The sequence below is a fragment of the Elephantulus edwardii genome, unplaced genomic scaffold, assembly GCF_000299155.1.
Source record: "Elephantulus edwardii isolate Elephantulus edwardi_28Jun2011 unplaced genomic scaffold, EleEdw1.0 scaffold00072, whole genome shotgun sequence".
In the NCBI taxonomy this organism is placed as follows: Eukaryota; Metazoa; Chordata; class Mammalia; order Macroscelidea; family Macroscelididae; genus Elephantulus; species Elephantulus edwardii.
The window spans coordinates 3,066,403-3,092,774 of NW_006399822.1; the positions used below are offsets into that span (position 1 = coordinate 3,066,403).

General features: G+C 53.2%; 1 protein-coding gene and 1 pseudogene across 1 annotated transcript; both read right to left on the reverse strand.

Annotated features, from left to right (window-relative positions):
* Positions 1 to 1,661: 1,661 nt before the first annotated feature.
* Positions 1,662 to 23,922, reverse strand: WFDC1 (WAP four-disulfide core domain 1). The gene is made up of 6 exons (XM_006888873.1): positions 23,818 to 23,922; positions 12,030 to 12,219; positions 9,571 to 9,654; positions 7,135 to 7,275; positions 2,934 to 2,975; positions 1,662 to 1,720 (listed from the first exon to the last, which is right to left on the reverse strand). Exons 1-6 carry the CDS (start codon positions 23,920 to 23,922, stop codon positions 1,662 to 1,664), a joined length of 621 nt encoding a protein of 206 aa, XP_006888935.1.
* Positions 23,923 to 25,006: 1,084 nt separating this feature from the next.
* LOC102866217 lies at positions 25,007 to 25,731 on the reverse strand (annotated as a pseudogene).
* Between the last annotated feature and the right edge of the window lie 641 nt (positions 25,732 to 26,372).

Sequence of the window (26,372 nt, forward strand, 5' to 3'; positions counted from 1 at the left end):
GTGTGTGTGTGTGTGTGTGTGTGTATTAAGCATGATGAAAATGTTGACTGAGCACAGCAGGGGTGTGTGTGTGTGTGTGTGTGTGTGTGTGTGTGTGTGTATTAAGCATGATGAAAATGTTTGAACTATTATGAGAATTATTAAAAGGTGAGACAGTCACAAAAGGAGCACACCATGCTGGAAAAATGGCGCTGACAGACTTCTTCAACGTGGCTGTGGATTCACTGAGCCAACCACACCTCCTGTCTGGGAGAAGTGTGTGAGACTCTCTCACCATCCTCACCTCCAAGCAGCACCGTGGGCACGTCCCCCAAAACAGGTGTGAATCTGAGTTTAGACCATTCGCTTCCTAGAAAGAGCACATTCTGGTTTGGTGATACCTGTGCGGTCCCTGCGTGGCACTTCTGTGCTGCCTCGGGTGCCTGGAAGAGGGCGCGCCATCCCTCGGACGGCCGAGAGAACGAGCAGCGATGTCTGGGTGCAGGAGCAGCCAGACCTCCTGGGAGTCAAAGCTGATTAAACTTCCCCTCACACACTCGGACATGTTGTTAGGACTGGCTATTCACGCCTGGAAGGTGGAGGGTTGACAGAGAGGAAGACCCTCAACCAGGCTGATTGACACAGTGACTGCAGCGATGGGCTCAGGTGTGCCTGAGACTGTGAGGACGGCACGGGATAGGACAGGGCTCAGAGCTGTTGTTCCCGGGGTTGCTGAAAGTCACACTCAACTCGAGGGCACCAAACACCACCACCAAGATAACTAGAGAACTAAGACGGGACATCACTGACTTGTTCTCTCATTAAATTCCACCCAAGGGCGCACAGGGAAACAGCCCCCTGCACCGATTACCACTGTCCTTCCACTCCCCTAAGCACTCCACTCGTTACACCACCACATTCACTCCACCTGTTACCTGCACTGTACCTGATACACTGTCAGGCTTGCTGGACTTTCTGCACTGTGACATTGAAACACTAGTGACACTAATGACATCTGTTGCATGCTCACACTGGCTACACGTCACACTATGACACTTATGGGACAGTCCGCCTCCCTCTTCAAGGATGTTAACCCTATGAAGCGAGGGCTTTCGTTTGTTTGTTGTAGTCAGAACCATGCTGGTGGTCAGTAGCCATCTGTTACCTGCTTCTGAGTGACCAGGAACCATAACTATCCTATAGGTGGACAGATGGGAGGGACAGACGCACAAGCCCACTGCAGAACTGTCTGCTTTGCTGTGGAGCCATGAAGGAAAAGGGGCAGGAAAGGAGTCAGAGAGACAAGTTAGAACCTAGTCTAGTTTGGGACGTGGGCCTGCTGCTGCTCATACACAAAGTCCTCATCTGTCTGCTTCGAAACCACAGCAAACTGAACCAGTGTAAAGCGAGAAGCTGTCAGAGGAGAAAGCACACCCACTTCCCACTGACACAGAATGGCAGGGAAGACAGCTCCTGTCCAAGGGGGAAGCTCCGGCGATCCGGAACAAGGCAGTCCCGTCAAGGTCTGGTTCACAAAGAATGTCCTGTCCAAGGCAACTGTGAAATGCCACCAGCAGATGGAGTGTCGTGTGGTCACCTTCATGCTGAAGGCTAGGACGCGTGCTGCCTGAACCCGCGGCTCCCTCGGCCCTGCTGGCTGCCCCACCTACCTGCACGCTGCCTCACTCCACGCGCCTCTGCTGGCCCCGGCCGTGCTCTGCCACATTCTTGGAGTCGCCCTCTGCAAGGAGAGCTCTGTCAGGGCAGGTGTGTCCACTCCTGCTCCAGCACCGGTCACAGCTCCCCGGCCATCAAGTCCAATCACCTCGGCCTGGCCTACTCCCTGAGCTACATCTCCCTTCTCCCTCTCAAGGGCCTCCCACACCCCCAGCCCTTCCCTCCCCTCACCACACCTCAGGAGCATGAACTGGCCCTGCCACCGCCTTGACTGACTGCACGCTGCAGCTGCAGGGACGCTTGTCTCCAGCCTGGGGTGTTCACGATGCGGCCCCTCTGCCCACTCTTGTTGTGCACCCTCGAATCGGATCCGACTGGCACAGGAGGAGATTGCCCTTCCTTCTCCAGCAGAGCATCTGGTGGACTTGAACCACGTGCCTTCGGGATTGCAGTGCAGCTTCTTGCCACTAGGCCACCAGAGCTCTTATGACTGACATTACTCACGTCCCCTCCCAAGGACGCCGTCACTGGTGCTGCGCACCCCACAGTCCTACACAGTAATCCTCAGCACAGTGACCACTACTAGCGTCTGAATCCTTAATGTTAGCTGCATGACGCAGGAGCCGGGTTGGCCATGGTCCCAACTGTCCTTCAACTCGTAGCACAGAGCAAAGAGCAACCCCTGACATGTAAATCCTGGTCAAGGTTGTTGGGAAAGGAGACAGGATGGAGGGGTGGGAGGGAGGAAGGCGGGGCAACGGTGAGTGGTGGATGGCGGACAGGACAGGAGGAGGACAGTGTCAGCTGCATTTTCCAATTTCCTGTCTCAAATTGGCAGAGGTTGTTGTTGGTCACCGCGTTCCGGGGCTCAGTGTGAGGTCACATTTGCCGGGAGCCGCACTCCATCCCCTGACCCCATCAGACAACACGGCAGTGGTCCTGCTTCCTTCTTTGTCCTGTACGTTTTGCCTCAAACTGTGGCCTCAGCCCAGGCCTGGTCACCTGCCGAGGTGTCCAGCACCCTCCCAGCCTTGCGCCCACCAGGCCCCTCGCAGTGTGCAGTCTGTAGGGGCCCCTGCTGTATTAAGCAGCCAGAGGACTGCTCAAGCTGGAGAAAGGACTGTCACAACGTCACAACGAGGGGTCACCGACACCCACCTCCTGACGACAGGACAGCCCCTGGGACAAACATGCCTCTGTCCACTTCTCTTCACCTAAGAAATGCTCACTGCCCCTTTCTAGAACCTCTCGCTAGAAACGACGGCTTCTCTCTTTACCTGGATATTCTCTGTAAAATTTATGCCGCAGGACTCGCCCATCTGGAAGAGAAAGGAGAGGATGATGAAAACCTCAAAGCCCCTTTAGGGCACTGACTGGAGGAATGCACCGATGGAATGGATGGACAGATGGATAACTGGATGGATGTATGAAGGGAAGGGGTACATGGATGGACGGACGGATGACTGGATGGATGCTCGGATGGAATGCATACATGGATGGACAAGTGGCCGAATGAATAAACAGATGGATGAAGGAGACCGGTTGGGTGGACAGATGGACAGATGTATTGGTGCTTGTGTGTGGGATGATGGGCCCTCTTTAACATTCATACAAAAAAGGGAGTAACAGGATTACCAAATCAGAACAACACTTGACTGTGAAACTTTACTCCACCACTTCACCTGCCCTTAAATCTTGGTCTCAGCTAAAAATAGGCATAAAATCAGTAGCTCCTAAGGTACTCTAAAGGAGCTCAGGTGGCCTGGCGGTGAGAAGCTGCGCTGTAATCTCAAAGACACAGGTTCGTCTCCACCAGCAGCTCTGCAGAAGCACAGTCTCCTGTGCGACTAACAGCCACTGAAAAGCTGCCTCTGCAGACCCGCCGGAGGGTCGGCTGTGGCTGGCTTTGACTCCACGGCACACCACAACAACAGCTGCCTAACGGTACTGTGAAGCAGCCCTGGTGCTGCGGTCTGCGGCGTGCTGCACTGCCAGCTTCAAAGCCAGGCCCCTCTGAGAGCTCGGAGCCACCGCAGCTCGCCAGGAGAAAGCTGGGCAGACGGGCAGTTTCCCCCCACTGAGGTGCAGCGCACAATGGGGGGCTCAGCCAGAAGGGTCCTGCAGAGCAGGCTGGAGGGTCAGCTCGACGGGCTGCTGAGCAGGGCTGCTGTTGCTTTCTGTGTAGTTTTGTGGTTACTGAAAGGAGTCAGAGAAGTCATTTCCCTTGAAGCGTCTGTACAGACATCATGCAGGGAAGGGTCAGTGAAAGCGGAGACGCTCCAGGAGATGGACTGAGCCGGTGGCTGCAGTAACGAGCTCCAACATGCTGGACAGAGCAAGGCCCTGATCTGTGGTCCCCACGCTCGCTGTGAACTGTATGTAGTCCACCTGCCAGCGCCGAATGCCACCCCCCACCACGTGACTGTCAGGTGCGTAAGAAGTGGCTCATGTCGGCGCCCTCCCACCTCAGATACCACACATGAGTTTCCACCACGTAAATCCTGCTGTTGCCTGCAGTCAGCCCTCACAGCTGCCCCCACCCCAGGGCCCCACAGAGCGCTGGCGGGAAGGTGGGCACCGCTGGGCACCCGTCTCCTCTGCAGTCCAGCCACGCTGACCAGCTTCTGGTACACACTCAGCGGTCACAGGCTCACTTAACACAGCATATAACTGCTGGACACACTGGTTTTCTTTTATTCTGTGGCCACACTAAAATCCATCGGGGTTTCAGGGCCAACAGTGACCTTTACTTCAAAATGTGACAAAACCCCAGTGGCAAATTCACAGCCTGTGGTGGACGCATGGCTGCTCCTGCAACAACGAGACTTCCCAAAGGCAAATGTCGGAGCTACGGCAGCGTGGGAGAGGTCCTGGTGGTGCAGTGTGTAAGGCATTTGGGCTGCTAACCAAAAGGTTGGCAGTTCAAATCCACCAGCTGCTCTGTGGAAGAAAGACGGACAGTCTCCCCGTGTGAAGAGAGCCACTGGGTGTCAGAACCAGCCTGTGGATTTGGGTTTTGGTATTGGGGTGAGCAGGGTTCAGAAACCTCCCTCTCTCTGCACCCCTACCCCTGTCAATTCCCATAATGCTACAGGTTGGGAGCAGAGGTGCCTCTGGGATCTGGGCCTCCTCTTTAGTCCCAAACCCCAAACACCAAATCCGCTGCCTTCAAGAGAGCCCCGACCATCAAGACCCCACAGGATTCTCCAGGCAGAGTGAGGGGCTTTACAGAAGCACAGCAGCATGTCTTTCTCCTGGGGGGCAGATGGTGGGGTCAAACTGCTGACCTTCATATTAGTGGCTGAGTGCTGAACCACTGCACCACCAGGACTCTGTCCTCCACGACCAACCCACACTGACACCCCAGTCCTGTCACTTCACAGGGTGCCCAGTCGGTCCTCACTGCAGTCCTCAAAGGACAGCTCTGTGAAACGCTGCGGTGTCAGCGTGGACAGTCTCTGAGTCTCAGCCTGGACACTAGACTTCTGCGGGACCTCAGACCCTCAGGCAGATACACTGACTCCTGCCGACCCCACTCTGGGAAAAGTCCAACTGTCTGCAGGGTCCCACCCGTCTCTGGCTGGGAAGGACATGGCCACCTCACGGGTCTGTTTCCTGGTGGGCCCATCTCACACCTGAACGCTGGTCATTTCTCCCTTTGCAACCACAGACCTTGAGGAGGCTCTCTGATGAGACGTGAGGAGGTGTGGGTGTGAAAGCACAGCTTACCCTCCAACGGTTCAGGGTTCAGAAAAAGCGTATGTGCTACAGAGAGAACCAGAGAGCAAACGGCACCGTTCTAACCACTGACGAGGCTGGTGGACTCCATGGGACTCCCCTCAACCCTTCCAGGAAGTTCCAAAGTCTTACACAGAAAGAGGATTTCCTCCTGGGTGACAGGGACAAATGAGTGCTCCATCTGTCCCCCGGGGCTGCTGGCCCAGGGAAGCAGGCAGCTTTCCAACCTGGATAATCACCAGCAATCGTGGCTCAGTGACAGCCCCTGAGGATAAGGGAAGGGGAGCTTCACCTGCATTTCTGTCCAGAAGGCTGGACGTGCTCCTGTGGGAGGGGCCGCCTCTCTCTCTCAGTCCCCAACCTTCCTCTGTCTCTCTCTTACACCCATGTGCACAGACAGCTCATGATTCCACCCACACTTGTGTGTTTGTGTCTGGGCAAGTTCAGGAACCACAGCCCTACTGGACATTGGCACTATCATGAACACTAATGAATCTTCTCTCCTTCGAATACTCCAGGAAGTAATTCTGATAGCTACTATCTGCATTTATTGCTGTGTTTTATGCCAAAGTTGATAAAAGTTAGGCTGCCTGTCCAGGTGGCCTCGGAAAGCGCTCCAGGATCTGAATCTGCTTGGTGGTTCTGAGCCTGCACCCTGCTGGGTGTTCTTCTCCGACACGCTGGCGGCAAAGCTTAGACACTGGTTTTGAGGTGCTCCAGCAGCGGGGGCATTAGTGCCAAACCCCAACTGATGGCAGCCCTGCATGCCAGAGAGGAGCTGTGTGCACTAGGGCTGCAGGTGGCTTTTCAGAAGCCAATCCCCAAGCTAATTCTCTGAGGCACCTCTGGGTACACCTGACCCTCCAACCTTGAGTGAGATGCTGACTGTTTCACTACCTCAAAACCAAAAACATGCTCACTGCCATCAAGTGCACAGCCCTTCTGCAGGACAGACTAGAACTGCCCGCAGGGTTCCCGCGCTTCTGCATCGAGCAGCCACGTCTTCCTCCCTGGGAGGGGCTGGAAGGTTCCGAGTGCATGAGCCACTGCACCACTAGAGCCCCTATGCACATACATAAACCACACCCTGGAAAACAAAATCAAACACCAAGCCCACGTCCACAGAGGCGGTTCTGACTCCATGACCTCCTGTCACGTTTCCAAGGCCAGGATTTCTACCTCATCTTCCTCTCAGAGTGGCTGGTGGGTTTGAACCACCAACCTTTCCATTGTGACTACTGACTCCTATGTAGAGTCATAAGCACCGCTATTTGTGGATTCCGACTTACCGTGACGTGCAGGCCATGACAGAACTGTGCACAGGCTTTCCACTGGCTATTCTTCCTCTGAGCCGCCGATGGATTCAAACCACCAATCTTATGGTTAGCAGTGGATAGAAACACCTATGTTTGAGTACCTTCTACTGCTGGCTCTACTCTGACAGGCCTGTGACCTCAACCCCCAAAATACTGTGAAAGAACCCACTGTACAGATAAAGAAACAGGTTCAGGGCCATGAAATCACAGAGCCCATGGCCACCCAGCTAGAAGTGGTCATTCTGAGTCAAAGCCAGTCCCATCTCGAGGACCTGCAGGGGTGGGAGGGAGGATGTGAAGGAGGCTCCAGGCTGGGGACTAGCAGAAGGGCTCTGGCCAGTCTGAGGGTGCAGGTGGGCGTTCTGGGGACAAGCGTCAGGGCAGAGGTTTTAAACCAGGCATCAGGCTGGGTCCCCACACTCACCTGTCTGCCGACGCTGCCTGACGCACTGTCCGCGGTTGGGGATGCCCTCGGCCACGTCCCCTGGGCTGAGGATGTGGCACTCGTAGCCCGAGGGGCACAGCAGTGGCTCTGCTCCGTCCTCAGTGGTGCTGCAAGCCTCAGCTGTGGGGGGATACACAGCGAGGTCAGGGGCCCACTGAGTGAGGGGTATGTCTGTGTGGGGGCTGCTGCTCAGCTGCACCCCAGAATCCAGGCTAAGCCTCAGATCTCACTCACAGGGGTCTACGCATGTACAGACGTCTGGAGTCAGATACTCCCAAACACACCCTCACAGGCACTCAGAGCACTCTCTGCCACGTTCACACATAGTTCTGACATAGTGCTCATCTACACACACATCCTGGCACACTCACACATATTCACGCATATGTCCATATACGTACATGCACCCATTCACACACATGACACAGAGCCACACAAATGTCGTCTCACAAAACTGAATAAATTATGTATACTGCTTGAAACAGACGAGGGAGAGAACAGTTTAAAAGTGATATATGATTGGATATTATGGTTACGACAAGAGTCCAGAATGAAGGTTGCTTAGTGGAGTGTACTCGGGGCAGAGGGGGGATTGTATATCAGTGAGAGAATTTTTCTTGTACTTTTCAAAGACAAGAACGAACTGGGAGGGAGAGGTGGGCAGGGAGAAAAAGGAAACAATGAATGAATGGAAATCCAAAATCTCTGTAAACGTTCATTAAAATTAATAAAATAAAATTTAAAAATGATGTCTCAAACAGAACAGACTCATACATGCAAATCTAGACACACATTACATGTTCGGCCACACACAAATCTGACACACACAAATACACACTCTCACATATACAGGCCACACACACAAGTTTGTTGTTGTTGTTGTTATGTACCGTCAAGTCGCCTGCGACTCATAGCGACCCTATGTACAACAGCCCTAAACTCCGCTCTGTCCTGTGCCAATCGCACTGTCTCTGACACTCCCATCCCAATTATCCCAGTCACTGAATCAATCCACCTCATAGAGGGCCTTCCTCTCCTGCGCTGTCCCTCCACCCTCCCAAGCATGATGTCCCTCTCCAAGGGCCGGTCTCTCCTCACAAAATGTCCAAAGTATGTTAGATGGAGCCTCAGAATCCTTGCCTCCAAGGAGCCACCCGGTTTAACCCTTTCCAGGACAAATCTGTTTGTTTTCCTAGCAGTCCATGGTATTCTCAATACTCTTCTCCAGCACCACAGCTCAAAGGCATCAATTCTCCTTCTATCCTCCTTGGTCATTGTCCAACTCTCTGATGCATAACAAGTGATTGCGAAGACCATAGCCTGTATCAGACGCACCTTAGTCTCCAGAGAGACACCAATGCTCTGCAGCACTTTGGAGAGGTCCCTAACAGCAGACTGTCCCATGGCAATGCGCCTTTTAATTTCCTGGCTGCTGGTGCCAAGACTGTTGACTGTGGAGCCAAGCAAACTCAGGAACAGGTTTGAGGCTTTGAACACACAAGTTTAGCCACATTTAAACCCTCCCCCACACATGTGCATACATGCACACACACACTGACACAAGTCCTCCAGCTCAGAGTCACACACATACACACATGCTCATCTCACACACTCATAAAATCAAACACCTACACGTATGCACAGATCACGTGCCCTCAGACCCACAGACAAGCACACACGCTCTCTCACATTCCTATATATGCACAGTCCCCCAGACACAGGAAAGTCATGGAGCTCCAGGCACATGCCCCCCCACCCCCCGTGGATGGCCACACAGACACGCGCAGTCACAGCTGCCCACACTCACGCCTCTCCAGGCCCCGAACAGGAAGCTCCCCCTTTGAGAGACGGCCCCTCCTCCTGCCCCAGAAGGAAGCTCAGCCCTAGGGAGCAGCGAGCCTCTCAGCTTAATGGCTGCAGTGTGCAGCGGGGTGGGAACTGTCTCACAGCTGACCCTCTAGCGGGCGCTCAGAAGCTGTACATTACATGGGAGAAGATTCTCCATCCTCCTCCCACAGAGCCGCTGGTGGATTCAAACAGCAAAGCCCCTGACTACTAGGCCCCCAGAGCTCAGGGTGCTGAAAACCAATCCTATCCCTCTCTTGTACAAGGAGGCCTCGTTGTTAAACTCCAGATCCCTCTGTTCTGGGGACCCTGTGAACCTGGCCAAGCCTCCCTCTCAATCCTGCATGTGGGGATGGGGAGGGTCAGTAGGGAACCAGCGATGTCTTCCCTGGTCCTCAATTTGCCAAGAGCAGCCTAGGAAGGCGGGGTGTAGCTCTTCCATGGGGTCTAGGCCCGCCCACTCCATAGGACCTGACAGCACCTCCTCTTCCACGGGGTCTGCACCCGCCTTCTCAGTGGGGACCTTATCAGCACCTCCACTCACACGGAGACTGCGTTTTCCCCAAGTACCTTGTAGCACTTCTTCTGGGCCATCCAGGAGCCAGCCATTGCCACCAAGCCATCGAGGTTTCGGCTGTACTAGCCAGTCTAGGACTAACACAAGAAGAGGTGAATCTAGGACCCATCACGCAGCTTGGACATCTCTTGGCTTTGGGGATGGGCGCCCTACATTTTACAACACAACACAAAGACTCCTTGGGAAAGAAGTGACTGCACACCCTCAGCATGGGTTCCTCCTGCCTTGGAGACACAGAACCCCTGCACCTGGACACTAACTATCCTAGAAACTTCTCTTCCCAGTCTCACTTTCAGGTACGAACAAGCTCTGGCCAAGGAGATGAAAAAGATGACGATGCATCCTCCTGTCTTGCCCTGACCAGTGGCTGTTCATCCCCTCCCTCTCCCTCCTCCTTCCTAAGGCTGGGAGTGACTCTGGCAGTATGGACAAGGACATGACTCAGAGTGTACAGCAACAAGCTGGAAAGATCCTGGGCCCACGACTGACTGTGGGACAGAGCCACTGCCTGCCACAGGCTGTCCACCACTGGACTCTTAACCAAAAGAGAACTGAATGTAGGCTGAGTCCCTGAATTTGTGGTTATTTGTTAGGGTTCCACCCACTTTGTTATAGCGGCATATAGCTTGCCATCTGATAAATCTTTAATAGAAAGAGTTACCAAGGCAGTAGCATAGCATACAAAGCCTTTAGGAACCCAAAGCACAAGTTGAAATCTCTTGTGCCTCTGGGATGGGGAGATGACATAAATGAGAAAACCAATCCAGGGTCAAGCTAGAGATTACTTCCAGGCTACATAGAATAGATGTTGTTTAGCTCTGGCCAGACACTCCCCGTATTTCATAGAGAGCTTCTGATTTAAAACAAAACAAACCCTATAAATGCAAAACTTTAAAAATAGAGGTTTCCTGATTTATTAATAATGATAATTTAAAAGGAACTGGCACCTTAGATATCAATTAAGATGTGCCTGAGATCACATGTGACTATGACTTTGATTAGTCTGTCTGAATCAGGACAGAAACAAGGAGGCTGGCATCCTGCTGGTGCCGATTAAAGGTGCCAAATGCTGGCTGGTTCCTTCAAGAAGATGGACGAAGATGGTGCCCACAGCATGGACAGGGAAGCTCAGTGGAAGCAGCTCCAGCTTCCAAGCCCTCAGCCCTTACAGTATGTGTGTGTGTGGGAGGCACTTTCCATGAGAGGTGGGAGGTCCCTTGGCTTTCATGACAGAGGTGTATGAAAAGGTGGCCCCCACCCTCTCCCAAACCTGAGGAACAATATGGAAGGCCAGCATGAATGACCACACTCTGCTTGCTGTCCTTGGGGTGAGGTCGCAGCGATGACAAAGGACTCAGCACCTTTAATAACTTCGTAATTACAGTCTACGGTGCTTTTGAGCACTGCTTATTGGACAATGACATGTGTCTCAGGACCAGGCTAGCACCTCAGGGACTAGACAGGATGAACGGCGACCCCTGCTGGCGGAGGAAGGGCACACAGGTGTGTGCTCCTGGGTGGACAGGTCAAAAGGCAGTGGCCCTTCCTCCGGGCCAGAGCTTCCAACTATTTCATCCCCGCCCAACTTGCTGCTGCTGAGAATTTGCATTTCCAGCCCAGTATCATCTGGGGGTTATGAGTACATAAAAATCACCTCGGAAGGAGGAGTCCTGTGAAAAGACAGTTTCTGAGGGAAAATGCACCTTTTCCTCAGGGTCAAAAGGTCCTTTCCAGTATGACTCTGTTCAGGGATTCAGCGGGGCTGAGTGCTTCCGTGCTGTTTACAGCACCCTTCCTGCTTCTACCTGACTCAGGTGCACCTTCCCAAGGAGGTGGGGGGAGCGGCCTCTCCAGCTCCCCTCAGCGTCCCTGCAGGCTCCCCGTTCTCCCCAGCCAAACCTCCGTTCAGAAGGAACCTGAACTCTGCGTGGAGATGAAATGTGGGGTTGTTTCTCCCACGGAGATTTGCATCCACATCCACACCCTGGTGCACCTGGCTGGCATGTCTGTCCCTCTACCAGGTGCAGAGATTTGAGGAAGTCACCTATTTGGCTCTGCACCCCCTTCTCCCTGGGGAACCCCACCCTCTGAACGTCCCAGTCCCCCAAGTCTCCATCAATGAGGGAAGGGCATAATGGATGACAAGGGAGAGTGGACCAGGAGGCTCTGCCAGGGCTGCCAGTAATCGGAACCCCATATATTTAACAAAAGCAAACTTTGGATTCTGATGAGAAATCGCCTCCTCCCTCATCACTCGAGGGACATCTCCATGAGGAGGTATTTCCTGGCCTGCAGACACCTGAGGCAGGTGGAGTCTTGGCACATACTGAGGCAGGGTGTCCCCTTTGATGCCCCACACGTGAAGCACTGAGCAGGGAGCAACCTGCGCAGGTGGCCCAAGAAATCCCAGCCTCATTCCCAAGCCCGCCCCCTCCACCTGGGCGGGGCTTACCTGGCGGGGGCGGCACGGCCTCCAGGCAGGCGTAGGTGCAGCCATTGTAACAGCAGCGCTTGTGGCGCGGGCACTGGTTGTCCGCCCGGCAGCGCGTGGCCTGGCAGGCTCCGGGGGGCAGCGAGCGCGGAGGTGGTGGGCAGCGGTCCGCTCGGGGCTGCCGGGGGCCGGGGGCGCCCACTTCGTCGGCCTGTGGGGCGGGCAGAACGACACAGCAAGTCACCAACAACCCAAGGTCAAGCCTCTCCCTTCCATTTCAGGGTTCTGGGCCCCGGGGGTTCTGGGTCTGGAGATTCCACATTCCTTTCCCGTGGAGAACGGTGGTCCTGGCCAGAGTCTGCTGGAGGGCTGCTCCGCGGGTGAAATACATACATCATATCCTCTATGATGGACCAACTCAAAATGGCCCCAAGTCTAGCCACAGGCAAGCGCAAGCACCCATCTCTCTATCAGCTGGTGAACAGTTAGTGTTAGCCATACAGCCGCCCTGCAGCACCCTCCCCGCCGCTTACATCTGGGATATAACATGACGTGGCGCTTGCATAAAGCCATTCATCCTCCGCAAACTTTAATCCACCTCCAGATCACTTACAAACCAATGCAAGAGACATGCTCTGTAACTAGCACTTTGTGCTCCCTCTTAACCTCTCCCTCCTCCTCCTCCCCAGTTGTTACTCTTCTGCTGGTTGACTCCTTGGATAAAGAAGCAGTGAGTGCAAGGTCTGGGGTCCAACTATACGCACCTGCCCACGTGGACAGGAAGTACATTCACATACACGCAGTCAATGCAAGTCATTAGGTATGTAGCATTTTGTTGTTGGTTGTTAGTATGTACAATACCTCTGAACCCCATCCTATCCTGAGCCTGTCTCACTGTATCCAACACACCTACTCCTATTATCTGTTCCTGTGTCAATTCATCTCATCCAAGGTCTTTCCACCCTTCAAAGCATGATGTCTTGCTCCAAGGACTGGTCCCTCCCCGCAACATGTCCAAAGTGTGTGAGATGGAACTTCAAAATCCTTGCCTCCAAGGAGCAACATGGCTTTACTTTCTCCAGGACAGACCTGTTTGTTCTTGCGGCACTCTGTGATATGTTCAGTACTCTTCTCCAGCACCACAACTCCAGGGCATCGATTCTTCTGTCATCCGTAGTCATTATCCAGCTCTCTGAAGCACAGCTAGTAGCTGTTAAGACCATGGCCTGTATAAGGCACACCTTAGTCTCTAGACTGATATCAGTGCTCTTTAGCACTCTGGAGAAGTCCCTGACAGCAGATTTTCCCAATGCAACTTATCTTTTTATTTCCTGACTGCTGGTACCAAGGGTGTTGACTGTGGAATCAAGTAAGCTGAAACTGTTAAAAATCTCAATCTCTCTCCATTGATCATGCTGCTGTTAATTGGCCCAGTGGTGTTCTTGATGTTAAACTTCAGTCTATACTAGAGACTGTAGTCCTTAACCTTCTGCAGCAAACACTTCAGGTCTTCCTCAGTTTTGGCAAGCAAAGTTGTGTCATCTGCATAGCGCAAGATGTTGACGAGTCTTCCTCCAATTCTGATGCCACATTCCTCTTCATAAATCCAGCCTCCCAAATAATCTGTTCTGCATACAGATTAAAAGGTATGGGGAAAGGACACATCCCTGACACACTCCTTTATTGCTTTTGAACCATGCAGTGTTCTTGCTCTATTCTGACAAGTGCTTCCTGGTCTAAGTATAGCCACTTACACAGAAAAAATCTCTATGTACTTCTCAGCCATAATCCCTATGTCTGCAGAGCTGTGAGCATTTACAAACTGCACAGAGAATGGATGGTTTTGTGTCACATCTTGGATGAACCTCACAAACATGAACTGAGCACAGGAAGGCAGCTCAGGAGTGAGCACAGGTTGAGTGCATTCACTGGCAGTGGGGAGACTGGTCACCTGGTGGTGGGAGACCATGCGGGGCTGGGCTGCACAAGTGTCCTTGGCCGGGTCCTAACTATGCGTGCTCACTGTGGACACTGCAAAGACACTCTGTCCAGTGTGTGTGTTAGGACTCCACACAGAGTTACGGGTGAGGGCAGTCCTGAGCAAGTGGTGGTGGTGGTGGTGCGTTCTGCTGAGTCAGAACTGACCCGTAACTGACCGTCCAGAGGGTTTTCAGAGGCAGTAAATCACAGGAGAGGAGACTGCCCATCCCTGTCCAGCAGAGCAAGAAGTGAGAGCGAGAAATGCATCTCTTACAGAAGGGGCTGGGAGAGTCACATCAGGCAGCCCGCCCAGGGTCCCTGACACCATCCGTTCAGGTAACACCGTTCTGCTATCTAGATTGGATGCCTGGCTCCTCAAGGAGTAGTTGGTGGACTCTAACCTTTCACCTTTGTGTTGGCAGCACCACTCCTTATGACTCAGTCACCAGAGTTCCCTAAAATATGTATGTTGTTGTTGTGTGCCATGGGGTGAGGAGCCGACTAATAGCTGACCCTCCAGCGGGTCTCCAGAGGCAGATCAATCTCTCTCTCACTCTCTCTCCCTCCCCCCTCCACTCTCTCTCACACACTCCCTCTCAGTGCTCTCCAGTCGGTTCCCACTCACAGCTGCCCCCATGGCGTTTCCACGGCTGTATATCACCTTGGTAGAAGAATGTCCGTCTTTCTCTTGTGGAACAGCGGGTGGATTCGACCCACCAAAGATGTGCAGTGTTCGGACTAGCAGTATAACTCACTGCATACACCAGGACTCCTCCCTTGGTTTGCCTCAAATAAGCCCTGTAGTACAGAGGTTAAGCACTCAACTGTTAACTGAAGGGTTGGCAGTTCGAACCCTGCAGCTGCACTGGGGGAGAAAGATGTGTAGGCAGCTGCTTTAAAAAACGTACAGCACCCGAAACCCTAAGTGGCAGCTCCACGGGTCCTACAGGGTTGCGGTGGCCCAGAATCTACTACAAGGCAGTGCGTTTGAGCTGCCCCACCTCCCACTTTGTCCATGTCCAACTCCATGTGCTTCCCTCCTTGCCCTCTAGGGGGCGGCAGGCCCCCAACTCCAGGTCCTGAGTTAATGCATCCTGTGGTTTCAGATTGCCTCCTGGGGGTCTCAGAGATTATGGGGTGAAGAGAGATGGCCAGGTGAGGAAGGAAGCTGGGACTGCACCCCTGCCTCACCTAGAGAATCCTTCTCATATGATATCTCTCATATGATAGTGTTTCATTAAGGAATCCATCGTTTCTTATATATGATGGTGTTTAAACTGTGCAAACTACCATGAACATAAATCAACAGATCAGGCAAGGATGGCTTAGGGAGAAGGGGTTAGTCTTCCCAGGACCTATGGGAGGCCAGGCCTTGGGCCTTTAAATTTCAGCCCTTCGCCGCCCCTGCGCCACACAGTCTCCTTAATCCCTGTACTCATGAGAATAATCTTCAAACTGCTAGCAGGAGGCATAATCCCACATCATTAGTTCTTAGTTCATTTTCTGCAGAATTAATGAAAGTGGACCCGTGTTAGGGCCCCACTATCTCTAATCCTAACCTAATCTGACAGCTGCCTTGGCCTCCTGGGGGGCGATTAAGAGTGCTTCAGGCATGGGGTGAGACAGACGGGGCACCTTCCCACTGAGCCTCGTTTATGAAATTTACTGGAACCAGGAGATCAGAAGGGAAACCCTTCTCTGCTCCTGAACTCTTCGGGCCCCTCCAAACAGCAGGCGGAGAGACATTCATTTTCTAAGAGCTGCTTGCTGTTTCCCCCAAACACACAAGCACAGAATTTGGTGAGAACAAGAGAGATAAGCATCTTAGAAGTCAACCTGCAGAGTGATTTACAGTGTGGCGCCACAGATGGTGCTGTGATACGGGGCTCATGTCACCCCGGGGGCCTGGATTAAAGGATTGCATTTTTAAAAAGTCATCTTATGCAAGGTGACGCTCAAGGATGATTCCAAACAAAGGATGTTTTCTGAGGTTCTGAGAACTTTCTCTTCCAGAAATATACACAATCCCCCTCCACTGGTTCCCCAGAGACCCTGAGGATTCAAGGCCCAAGTCCCAGGCACACAGAGCCGACCTGAGCTCTCCTCTCTGCTCTCCCTCCCATCACTGTCCCTCTTGTTTCCCCAGCCACATTGGCCCCAACTCCACCGTCCCAGCCAGCCTCACGTCCCAACGCTGCCCCTCAGCTGAACATCAAAGTTACATTCAAGCCCTGCTTAGTGACCACTGACCACATCCTTCCAAAAGGCTACAGAACACTGATCATCTCCTTCCCAGAAATTTCCATCTGTTATTCTATCTTTGCTGAGGGCTCGTGCAGGAAGTGTATTTCAAAATAGCTGTCTGATGTAAATTCAAGCGACAGCTCAGACCAGAACCTCCCAGCTCTGGGAGTCTTCCACGTAAATGTCACCCCCTTGGGGATTCCACTTTCATGTCTATTTTTCATCCTTTGGATGTATTTTCAGAAACCAGACTTTATAAAGTTAAAAAGGCAAAGGTAGCACTTGGAGTACTAAGGTACACAGGACACAAACCACGGTCTTTCCAATCAGCTCATGTGCCGTGAAAGCTGGTCAGTGAACAAGGAAGATCACAGAACTGATGCCTTTGAATGATGGTGTCGGGGAAGACGCCGACCACACCACAGACTGACATACCACCAGAGGGCTCCTTAGAAGAGAAGCGTGCCTTTACCTCTGGGCATATTATCAGAAGGGCCGGGTCCCAGAGGAGGACATCATAGAGGGGCAGAGAAAACAAAGACCCTTAACTGGGTGGACTGGCTGGCTCAGGGGCTGCAGCGATGGGTTCATACGCAGCAGATGATGAGGATGGGACAGGCCTGGGTAGGGTTTCGCTCTGCAGAGCACAGGTCACTCTGAGCCAGGACCCAGACTCCATGGCACCTAACGACCATTAAGGGTTGCAAAGACGTTCTTCCTGCTCACCTCGGAAGGGGATTAAGGAAGTGCCTTTGCTGGGAAGGTGAGCTCAGCTAGGGCAAGTCTGCACTCTGCGGCAGCCACCGACCCAAGGAAGCTGGCACATCAATGCCAGCACGCAGGCAGGCCACGCAGGCCTCTGCAGAGGGGGCATTAACATAGTCACCATATACACAAGGGGCAAGGCCAGGTACAAAGCCGTATGAATGAGCCAGAGGCCACCTAGTGGGCGAGGCCATTCGCAGGAAATGTCCAGACCAGGCCAACGCGCACACACAGAGCAGGTCAGTGACGCTGGCTGGGCGAGGGCTTCTCATCTAAGGAGTCTGAGGCTCCCTTGTGGAGGATGAGTGTTCTGGAAAGAAACAAACGAGGGGGATGGTGGTGGACAGGCTGAACGCCACAGAATCGCTCACTCGGAAATGGTTTGTTTCATGGGTTTCTATTTTACTTCAATTAAACAAAGAATTTTTTTTTAAAAAAAGCAAACAAAAATCCAGAATTAATAAAATTCCTTTTTTTTTTTAAAAAAAAAAACAAGACAATGCTCTAAACTTACTTCTTGGAGGTAGGATTTAGATTAATTTTTATTTGTTTTCTGCATTGTCTATTTTTAAAAATCCGTATTTTTATGACCAGGAAAAAAAAAAGTCATTCACTTCCATTTGGAGAAGAATCCAAGCTCTGACGTGGCCCCATTTGCCCATGCTCCTCCCTCGGTGCCCCCCTCCCAAGAGCTCTACCCTTCTGTGGAATGTTCCAGAAGCCTGACGCCCAGACCAATAAACAGTCACCCCAGGACCAGTTTTCTCGGTGGAGGAAGAAAGCCAATTTTCCTCTAAGTATTACTTGCTCTTCCTCTGGAATTTGGACGTCAAAGTCTAAAAATACATCCGTCCCTGGGACAGAGGCTTGGATTCTGCGTCAGTGGACAAGTGCCACTTCCTGGCACTCTGGGGGCTCAGTGCTGGGACTGGGAGGGGGATTTGGTGGCAGGTTCGAGGTACCTCCTAGAAGAGCGCCTCAAAGATTAATAGGCAGCAAGGCAGGTGAAGGGAAAGGGCTGATTTGCACACTCATCACTGCCCTCCAGTCGGAAGCAGCTGGCGCCCGGCCCTGCAGAGGCTGTAACCCACGTGGCACAGACTGTCCACCCTTCTCGACAGCACTACGGGGGTGGGGGTGCCACCTGTAAGTCAGCAGTGCAGCTCTCCACAGACTACACCCTAAAACTCTTTTCATTCATTCCATTGTTGTTGAAGTTGCTGTCAGGTGCCATCAAGTCACCTGTGACTTGAACAAGCTCCGAACCTTGCACTCCCCTGGGCCAGTCTCACTGACGCTGACACACCCACCCCCAATTACCCCAGTTACTGTGTCATGTCAGTCCATCTCACTGGGGTCTTCCTTTCCTGTGCTGTCTCTTCAAGCATGATGTCATTCTCCAAGAACCGATCCCTCCTGACCAAAGTATGTGAGGAAAAGCTTCAAAGTCCTTGCCTCCAAGGGAAAACCTGGCCTACTCTCTTCAAGACAGACCTGTTCATTCTCTTGGCAGTCCATGGGATGTCCAACACTCTTCTCTAGCACCACAACTCAAAGGCATCGATTCTTCTTCTGTCATCCTTAGTCACTGTAACCAGTAATAATTGTTATAAAGCAAAATGTCTATGAACAATTATATGAAAACCCACTAAGGTTTGTAAACCTTCACTGAAATAAACACAGTATAGTCAGAATAATAAAATTCAGGATTGCACGGGTGAGGGGAGAGCTACAGCCTGTGTGCTGAGAACAGTAACACTAACTTGCCTGGTTCCCTCACACACACAGCCTCCACCCAATCCCCAGCACTGGTCACCCGCTCTCCGGCACTGGTCACCTGCTCCCCAGGACTGATGTACACCGAGCTCTTAGGGAATGAACCTGCAGCAGCCCCATCGGCGCGAGCCCATTCTGAGGCAGTGTGGGTGTCAGAGAACAGAGCAGCCCCCCAGGGTTTCTCCTGGCTGGGTTGCCTGGCCGTTCCTCTGCCACACGGCTGGGGCACTTGAACTGCTGACCTTTGGAGTTAGTAACTGAAGGCAAACCATGTGCATCACCTGGGGATCCTGAAGGTCTCCTAAAAGCCCAAAGCCCAAACCCACTGCGGCTGAGCTGACTCCCATTCCCGAGGACTCTGTGGGTCAGAGGAAAGTGCCCCGTGTGATTTCTGAGGCAGGAACCTTTCCAGGAGCAGAGGGCACCTCTCCTCCTGAAGAGGGGCTGGTGGGCCTGACCTCTGCAGGCAGCTGAGCGAGCTAACCACTGTGCATCTAGGCCCCAAGAAGTCTTTAAGGAGCAGCTCAGCCCCTTCACCCTGCTGGAGCAGGTTTTCACACAGATGTCACCAAGTAAAGCAAACTAAGTGCCTGGCTTTGTCAGCTGCAAAACTCATTACTGGAAAACCAAAGGAAGTCACAACCAGGAACAGATCGAGCGACGGTAACAGTGAGCGGAGTGCCAAGGTGGAGAGTTGAGCATCAGAACCGGCGTCCAAGGCAAGGCTCTGGGGAGAGGAGTGGACAGTCCGGGACGAGGCGCTGGGGACACGGCTGCACCTCACTCCTGGCATGGCCCTGGAGTCCCGTGTGCGGCTTCTCATTCCCAGACTGGAAACTCAGAGGGCCCGGGGGTTTCCTCCCCGACTCGTTTCCTTTCCCCCAGAAGTTCATGCTGGGAGCTTTGGAGCCCTTCAAGGAGAAAGGGAAGCCGTGTTCCTGAAGTGCTTTCCTTCCTCCGGGCCCCTGCTCCTGTCGCAGGTCCTGCACGCTGTGACCCACTGCCTGGGGTGTGCCAGGCTCCGTGCTGAGCCTCAGGTGGAAGTCTGAACTGCCGACCTTGGGGTTAGTAACTGAGGGAGCAGGATGCTGCATTCTCCTCAGTGGGCCAGCTAATGACTAATGAGTTCAAAAAGCTGACCTTTTGTTAATAGCCCAGCACTTAACCACCGTGCCACCAGGGCTTCTTCTCGGTTCTGCTGTCTTCAGGCAACAAAAACCAAAGAGCTGTCGGTACTGGAGTCTCAAGAGCCTGAAGAAGTAATGAGGGACAGAGAAGCAGGCAGGGAAACGGGCACAGCTTGGAGGGGCTCCTGGCTGCCCTTCGAGAAGGGAGAGAAGGGAGGGCCCTCAATCTAGTCCAGGGCTGGAAAGTGAAGCACACACTGTACCCCATTTCCCAGCTATCCTGGGAGGAAGCTGAGGGCACAGTGGCCTCAGGGACCGCAGTGGGAGAGGAGCCACCAGATCTCCAAAGCACTGATGGAGCCAGTGAATCCTGGTCCTGTGGACTCCATGTGCGGCCCAGAGGACGAGCCAAGTGTCCATCTGCTCCCTGGATGAGGCTCCCAGCTCCCCGCGGGCCCCTGGATTATTCACAAGCATCCGCTGCTCCCCGAAGGCCCCTGGATTATTCACAAGCATCTGCTGCAACGTTCACTCCTTTTAAACAGCACACACAGGAGAATATAGCACTAGACCAGGCCAAGGGCTAAATGCTTCAAGCATGAGGACTCTACAAAGCACGCTGATGGGAGGACACCCACTCCTCTGTGAAGCAGGCACCTCCGTGCTGATGAGAGACATCCATGCTTCTGGTGAGGAAATCGGGGCTCAGAGAGGCGATGGGACTCACATGTGATCTCAGAGCTGGGAGGCAGGAGGCGTGGGGCCCCTCCTCAGCAGAGGCTCCCTGTTGGAACAGAAAGTAGTGCACTCTCCAGCCACTGTCCGTGGACCATGAAGATAGACACCATTCTAGAAACTAACAGAGCCCCACTGCAGCTGTGAAGCCAGTCCCCCGAGCTGAGTCATTCAGCAGAGACCAGGCTCTGAGAAGGTGGGTGAGGCAATGGGGAACCAGGCGTCTCAAAAGGACAGGGCTGTCTGAACTCACCACCTCCTCTCACCAGAGCAACAGGCTGCTAGATGTCTCACCACCTGCTTTCCCAGAAGAGCATCTTCGGATGCCTGAGTTGTGACTGATTTTAGGCCACAGCATGGTAGCACGGGGTCCTAGCCCAGGGCTCAAGAGGGCTCAGCTCTGGGAGGGGAGTGACACACCTGAGCACATGTGGGGCTGCCTCCTAGCACTGAGTTCCTCGGGGGCACACGAACAGGAGTACAGAGCAGAACTCAAAGGGCCTACAGTCCTGTGGTACGCACTTCACTCCTCTGCTAGAGACCCGAGGCCCAGAGAGGGGCAGTGAGTGACCCAAGATCACACAGTACTCAAGAGATGTGGCTTCTGTGAATCCCCTATCCAGGCACACAGCCCAGCCACCCTGTCCTCTGAGCCAGTCAATTGTCTGTCTGTCCTGTCCCTGGAGGGGTGCTGTGTTCACATTAGCATCCTGAGGGGGTGACAAGGAGAACAACTATAGAAGCCCATCCACGCCTGTGTTCTTAAAGAAGCCCCTCACCATGCTCACCCCCCCGCATCCTCCCTGCCCTTCCACCCTCCCTGGTCACTGATGTTAAAGAATCCCCAATTTCAACCCTCTGACTCATAGTAGATAAGATTAGATGTGTCTGGGAAATATCTTTGTAGTCGTAGGGGCAAAGAGCTAAAGAAGTATGAGGATTAAATGACCCTGTTAGGCCAACAAGAAGCTTTGTGGCATGGTGGACTACAAACCTAGAGGTTGGCAGTTCAAACCCACCAGTGGACTTGCAGGAGACAGGCGAGGCGGTCTGCTTCTGTAAGACTCTCCGCCTGGGAAACGCTAGTGGAGCAGTTCTCCTCTGTCCCGCAGGCTGGCCAGTCAGAACTGACGGGATGCAGAGGCTGGGTTGGTCTCTTCAGCTGGGCCAGCACCGAGCATGGAGGAGGATATAAAAATGAAAGGGTCTCCCCTCTCTAGCAAGATGCAGTTTCTTTTCAGTCTCGGCCAAGCTCGTAATGAGCCTTCTTCCAGAAATGCCCTCCTCCTCCTCCCAACTCTTACACCTTTGAAATGTTGTTATGGTCTCCACTTCCTCCAGGAAGCATTCTATGACTGACTGTACCATCTCACCTGCCACGTGTCAATCTCCAGGCCTCTTTTCTGATCCCACAAAGCCTGCTGCTGTTCCCCACAAGCACCTAGCAACACTGCAGGCAGAGATCAGCTTTAATACCCTTTCCACTTCTCCACCTGACAAACTCCTATTCAGCCCTCAAACCCCAAGTTAAATGTCCCAACTCTCAGAAAGTGCTCCCTGGCTCCCAGGGGAGAATTGCACAGATTTTCTCTGGGTTCCAGCTGCGTTTTGCCACCATTCACCCACAAGAGTGCACTTGACAAGGACAGTGACAGGTGTCTTCTGAGACACTGAGGACACCTCACTAAACAAGACAGAACGTGCCCCAGGGAGCGAAGCCATCCCCCACACCCCAGAGCGCCCAGCCCTGATGACTCCACAACTGCTGATGTCAAGTTCCAGGACAACATGGTGTGTGTGATGAGCTCTGTGGGTGCCCCAGAACCCCAAAGCTCACGGGCTGATTCTGACTCACTGTGACCCTGCAGGACAGAGTAAAACTACCCCTCTGGGTCTCCAAGGCTATGAAGAGACTCTCAGCTTTCTCCCCTCAAGCAGCTGATGAGTTCAAACCACCAACCTTTTTGGTTTGAAGGCTGGTGCTTAACCCATGGTATCAGCAGGGCTCCCTCCCCTCCCAGGTACTAAGTCCTTTAACCCTCGCTTCTGTGCTTAGAGTAGGGTGTCACCTGCTGACCTTCTAGACCCAGAGAGTCTCCCGGCTCACTCGCCACATCTGCGTGGAGAGGGCTCTAAAATGCAACACTCTGAGTCCACTGTTTTCTCTTTCATGCTCCCCCAAAAGAAAACTCACTGTCATCCAGGTGGAACAGACCCACAGCTGACCCTCCAGTGGATTTTCAGGGGCTCTAATCACATGGGAGGAGAATGCCCTTCTTTTTCCCTCGGAGCAGCTGGTGGGTTTGAACAGCTAGGCTTTGATTGCGTGCACAACTGCCTACTGACTAAGGCTACTTACTAGATGTAAATGTTTAGGGGTTCTGACATGCATACACTAACGGGCTGCACGGGCTCCCACAGCAGGGATGCTGTGTGTCCACCGACTAGATGTAAATGGTTAGAGGTTCTGACATGCATATACTAATGGTCAGCACGGGCTCCCACGGCAGGGATGCTGTGTGTCCACTGACTAGATGTAAACGGTTAGAGGTTCTGACATGCATATACTAATGGTCAGCACGGGCTCCCACGGCAGGGATGCTGAGTCTATGACCTGTGACAGTCCCGGCACATAGTGGATATCTGAACATAGTGTATGTTTAAAGACACGACTAAACTTGTCCTAACGCGCTTGGAAACAGGTGTGCAGAGGGGTCAGGCTTCTGCTGAACCCCCTCAGGGCTCTAAATCCAGCCTCCCTCCTCTGTTCTCCACCCAGCCATCCCCAGATCCACCATGAGATTCTCAAGGGCTCGAGGGACTGCCATTCCCTCTGTCCTATACTCCTGTATCCTGCACCGACCTGAGTAGCCTCTACTAATGCTTTCCAAACTCCTGAGCCGCACAAGTGCAGAAACACTCCACATACACACGGTGACGCTCAGCCTCACATCCTCAGCTCTCACTGTGCTCTTCCCGGAGGGGCGCCAGCTCTGCCCGCCAGCTGTGCCTGCATGTGTCCGCTCCTCCACCCACAGGCAGGAGTTCTGCAGCAGAGCCCTGGCCACCCCCACCGCCATCCCTGAGACGCAGAGCCCCGTGGGTCGTGGGTCCGGAAGGGTCAGTCTGTGAGGACTCTGTGTCCCGCAAGGTGGCCTCTCCTCAGCGGCACTGGCACTCACGTGGGACTTCTCGGACAGCCTGGCCGGCAGGGACCGTTTCCAGAGGCTCCCGGCAGCGCTGGCTCCCAGGAGCAGCAGCAGGAAGCACAGAGGCTGGATGGTCATCCCGAGGTTTCCAAGGAGTAGAGCGAGCAGACAGAGAGGAGCGCTGGACTTGCAGACTCCTGCCCTGCACGCAGCCTGGCCTCTGAGGGACAGATGCCCCCCCTCCACCCTGTGACTATTTTTAGCCCTGCCCTGGAGATTGGGAGGCAGGAGGAGGGGGTGCGGGCCTGCCTGGAGATGTGGCCAGAGCACTCACTTCCTGGAAGGCTGGGCGGCTCCTCAGAAGTATGTGCAGTGGGCACTGAGGGGACGCCCCCAGGGTGGGCTGGGGAGGGACTCCCCACGCCACCTCTTCCAGGGACTGAGCTGCATTGAGGTCTGCCCCAGGAGGCCCCTTGAGCCATGCTGCTGAGCAGAGGGTCTGAGCGTGGCCGTGGGGAGCTGCTGGTCCTGTGCTGGGGCTCCTGTTCCATCAATCGGGCCTATGAATGTGATGTACCCTGCATCTCCGGTGAGGTCTAAGCGGAACCCACGTGGGGCACGGTTCAGGCTCTGCCTCGCATATATTCAGAGCTCTTTATGTGTCTCGTGTGTCCAGGGTTCCACCAACTACACCCCACACGTTCCTCACTCAAAACAGGCGCCAAGCTGAGCCACATTTTACAGATAAAGAAACAGAGGTGCACAGACATGGAGTATTTGCCTGCGGCCTCGTGGCAGGTGGCAGAGTTGGGGAATCAAACCCAGCCCCACCAAACTACTATGGTAACCCACCAGATGCAGGGGGAGGGCTCCAAGCCTGCGTGACCCTGGGAAGTCTAGCCTCCTTGCTGGTCCTCAGTTGTTTCATCTGCGAAATGGGCATGGTAACGAAAGCCCGTTTCTGTTTCCTGTGGGAAGTCAGTGGACAGTGTCCGTTCAATGGGTTCCTCTCTTCACTCCCTGACCACAGCTTTCACCTATTGCCCACGTCATCCCCCAGATGGGAAGGCTGATGCCATCAACTCCTCGTGTCCTCATGGTTAAACATCACACAAACCCACTGCCCTTGAGCCTATTCTGACTCGGGAGAATTCCCCACAGAGGACTAAGGCTGCCGTCGTTACAGAAGCTGATGAGACCTCCTCTGCCTCCCACTCATCAGCTAGTGGGATTGCTGAGTGAGTGCTTTAGCCACTGCACCGGGGGGGTGGGGGACGTGGAAAGCCAATTCAGTAAGCTTCCCATTCAGCTCAGGGATGACCGTGGCCACAGCCTTGGGCAGCACCAGTAGATGCAGGGATGATGTTCTGGGCAGCTCCACAGCCATCACACCACAGCTTTCCAGAGGGGTGATCCATGGTCTTCAAGGGGCAGTGATGACATGGACTGTGGTCATGAGTTCTTCTATGATGCCAAAGTTGTCATGGATGACCTTGGCCGGGGGGGGGCCATGCAGTTGGTGGTGCAGGAAGCGCTGCTGACCATCTTGAGAGCATTATCAGTAGATCTCATACTTCATGGTTCATGCCCATCACAAACATGGGGGCATCGGCAGAAGCAGCAGATGATTACCCGTTTGGCAAGGCTGTGATGACACCAGGCGACTCCACAACATACTCAGCACCAGAATCACCCCACCTGATGTTGGCAGGATCTCGCTCCTGGAAGCTGGTGATGGCTTTCCCATTGATGAGCAGCTTCCCATTCTTAGCCTTGACAGTGCCATTGAACTCGCCATGGGTGGAATCATACTGAACATATAGACCTTGTAGCTGAGGTCAGTGAAGGAGTCATTGATGGCAACAACATGCACTTTGCTGTTTTAAAAGCAGCCCTGGTGACCAAGTGTCCAACAAGCCCAAATCAGTCTTCTCTGACCTTCACCATCGTGTCCCTGGGATGCGGCTGAGGCTGCATGAGAAGAGGGCCATCTGTCAATCGACAGCAGCACAGAGACTAAATGAATGTATTTCTTTGTGAAAATAAAATTACAAATTTCTTTCTTTTTTTTTTTTTATAAATTTCTTTTTGTAAAAATTCTATAAAATTGAAGAGCCGATAAAATCTTGAAAATGTCCGTAATTTAAGATCAATACCCAGAGACAGGAAGTGTGAGGATGGTGCAGGATAGAACAGGGTTTAGATCCTTTGTTCATAGGGTTGCTGAGTTGTACTCGACTCAACAGCACCTATCAACAACCACCACCACCCACAGGTAGCCCATGCCTGTCTTTTCCTTTTAATCACGATGGAAGTCATGACTGAGGGCAACATCAAGGTCGAGGTCAAGGTAGAGATGGAGATGTTAAGTGTGTAAAGAAAAGATCATGGACTGTAAGACCAGAAGGAACTAGATGGTGTATGACTATCAAGGTCAATGTCTCTGAGGAATCACAGTATGAACTACTGGGTAGAGTGGGAGCAGACTGTGGAATGAAACTCACAATCACACACACACAAACAAACACACGAGGCCAAGCTTACTAGCATGACAGAGACTGGTAATGGCCCTTAGTCACCCCCAGGGC

Excerpts from the sequence above, each read along its gene's own strand:
- WFDC1 (XM_006888873.1), bottom strand. The coding sequence starts at position 23,922 with ATGACCATCCAGCCTCTGTGCTTCCTGCTGCTGCTCCTGGGAGCCAGC. Across the intron at positions 12,220-23,817 it reads GGCTGTCCGAGAAGTCCCAC|GCCGACGAAGTGGGCGCCCC; the intron begins GTGAGTGCCAGT and ends CCCGCCCCACAG. Across the intron at positions 2,976-7,134 it reads CAGGCAGCGTCGGCAGACAG|ATGGGCGAGTCCTGCGGCAT; the intron begins GTGAGTGTGGGG and ends TTTCTCTTCCAG.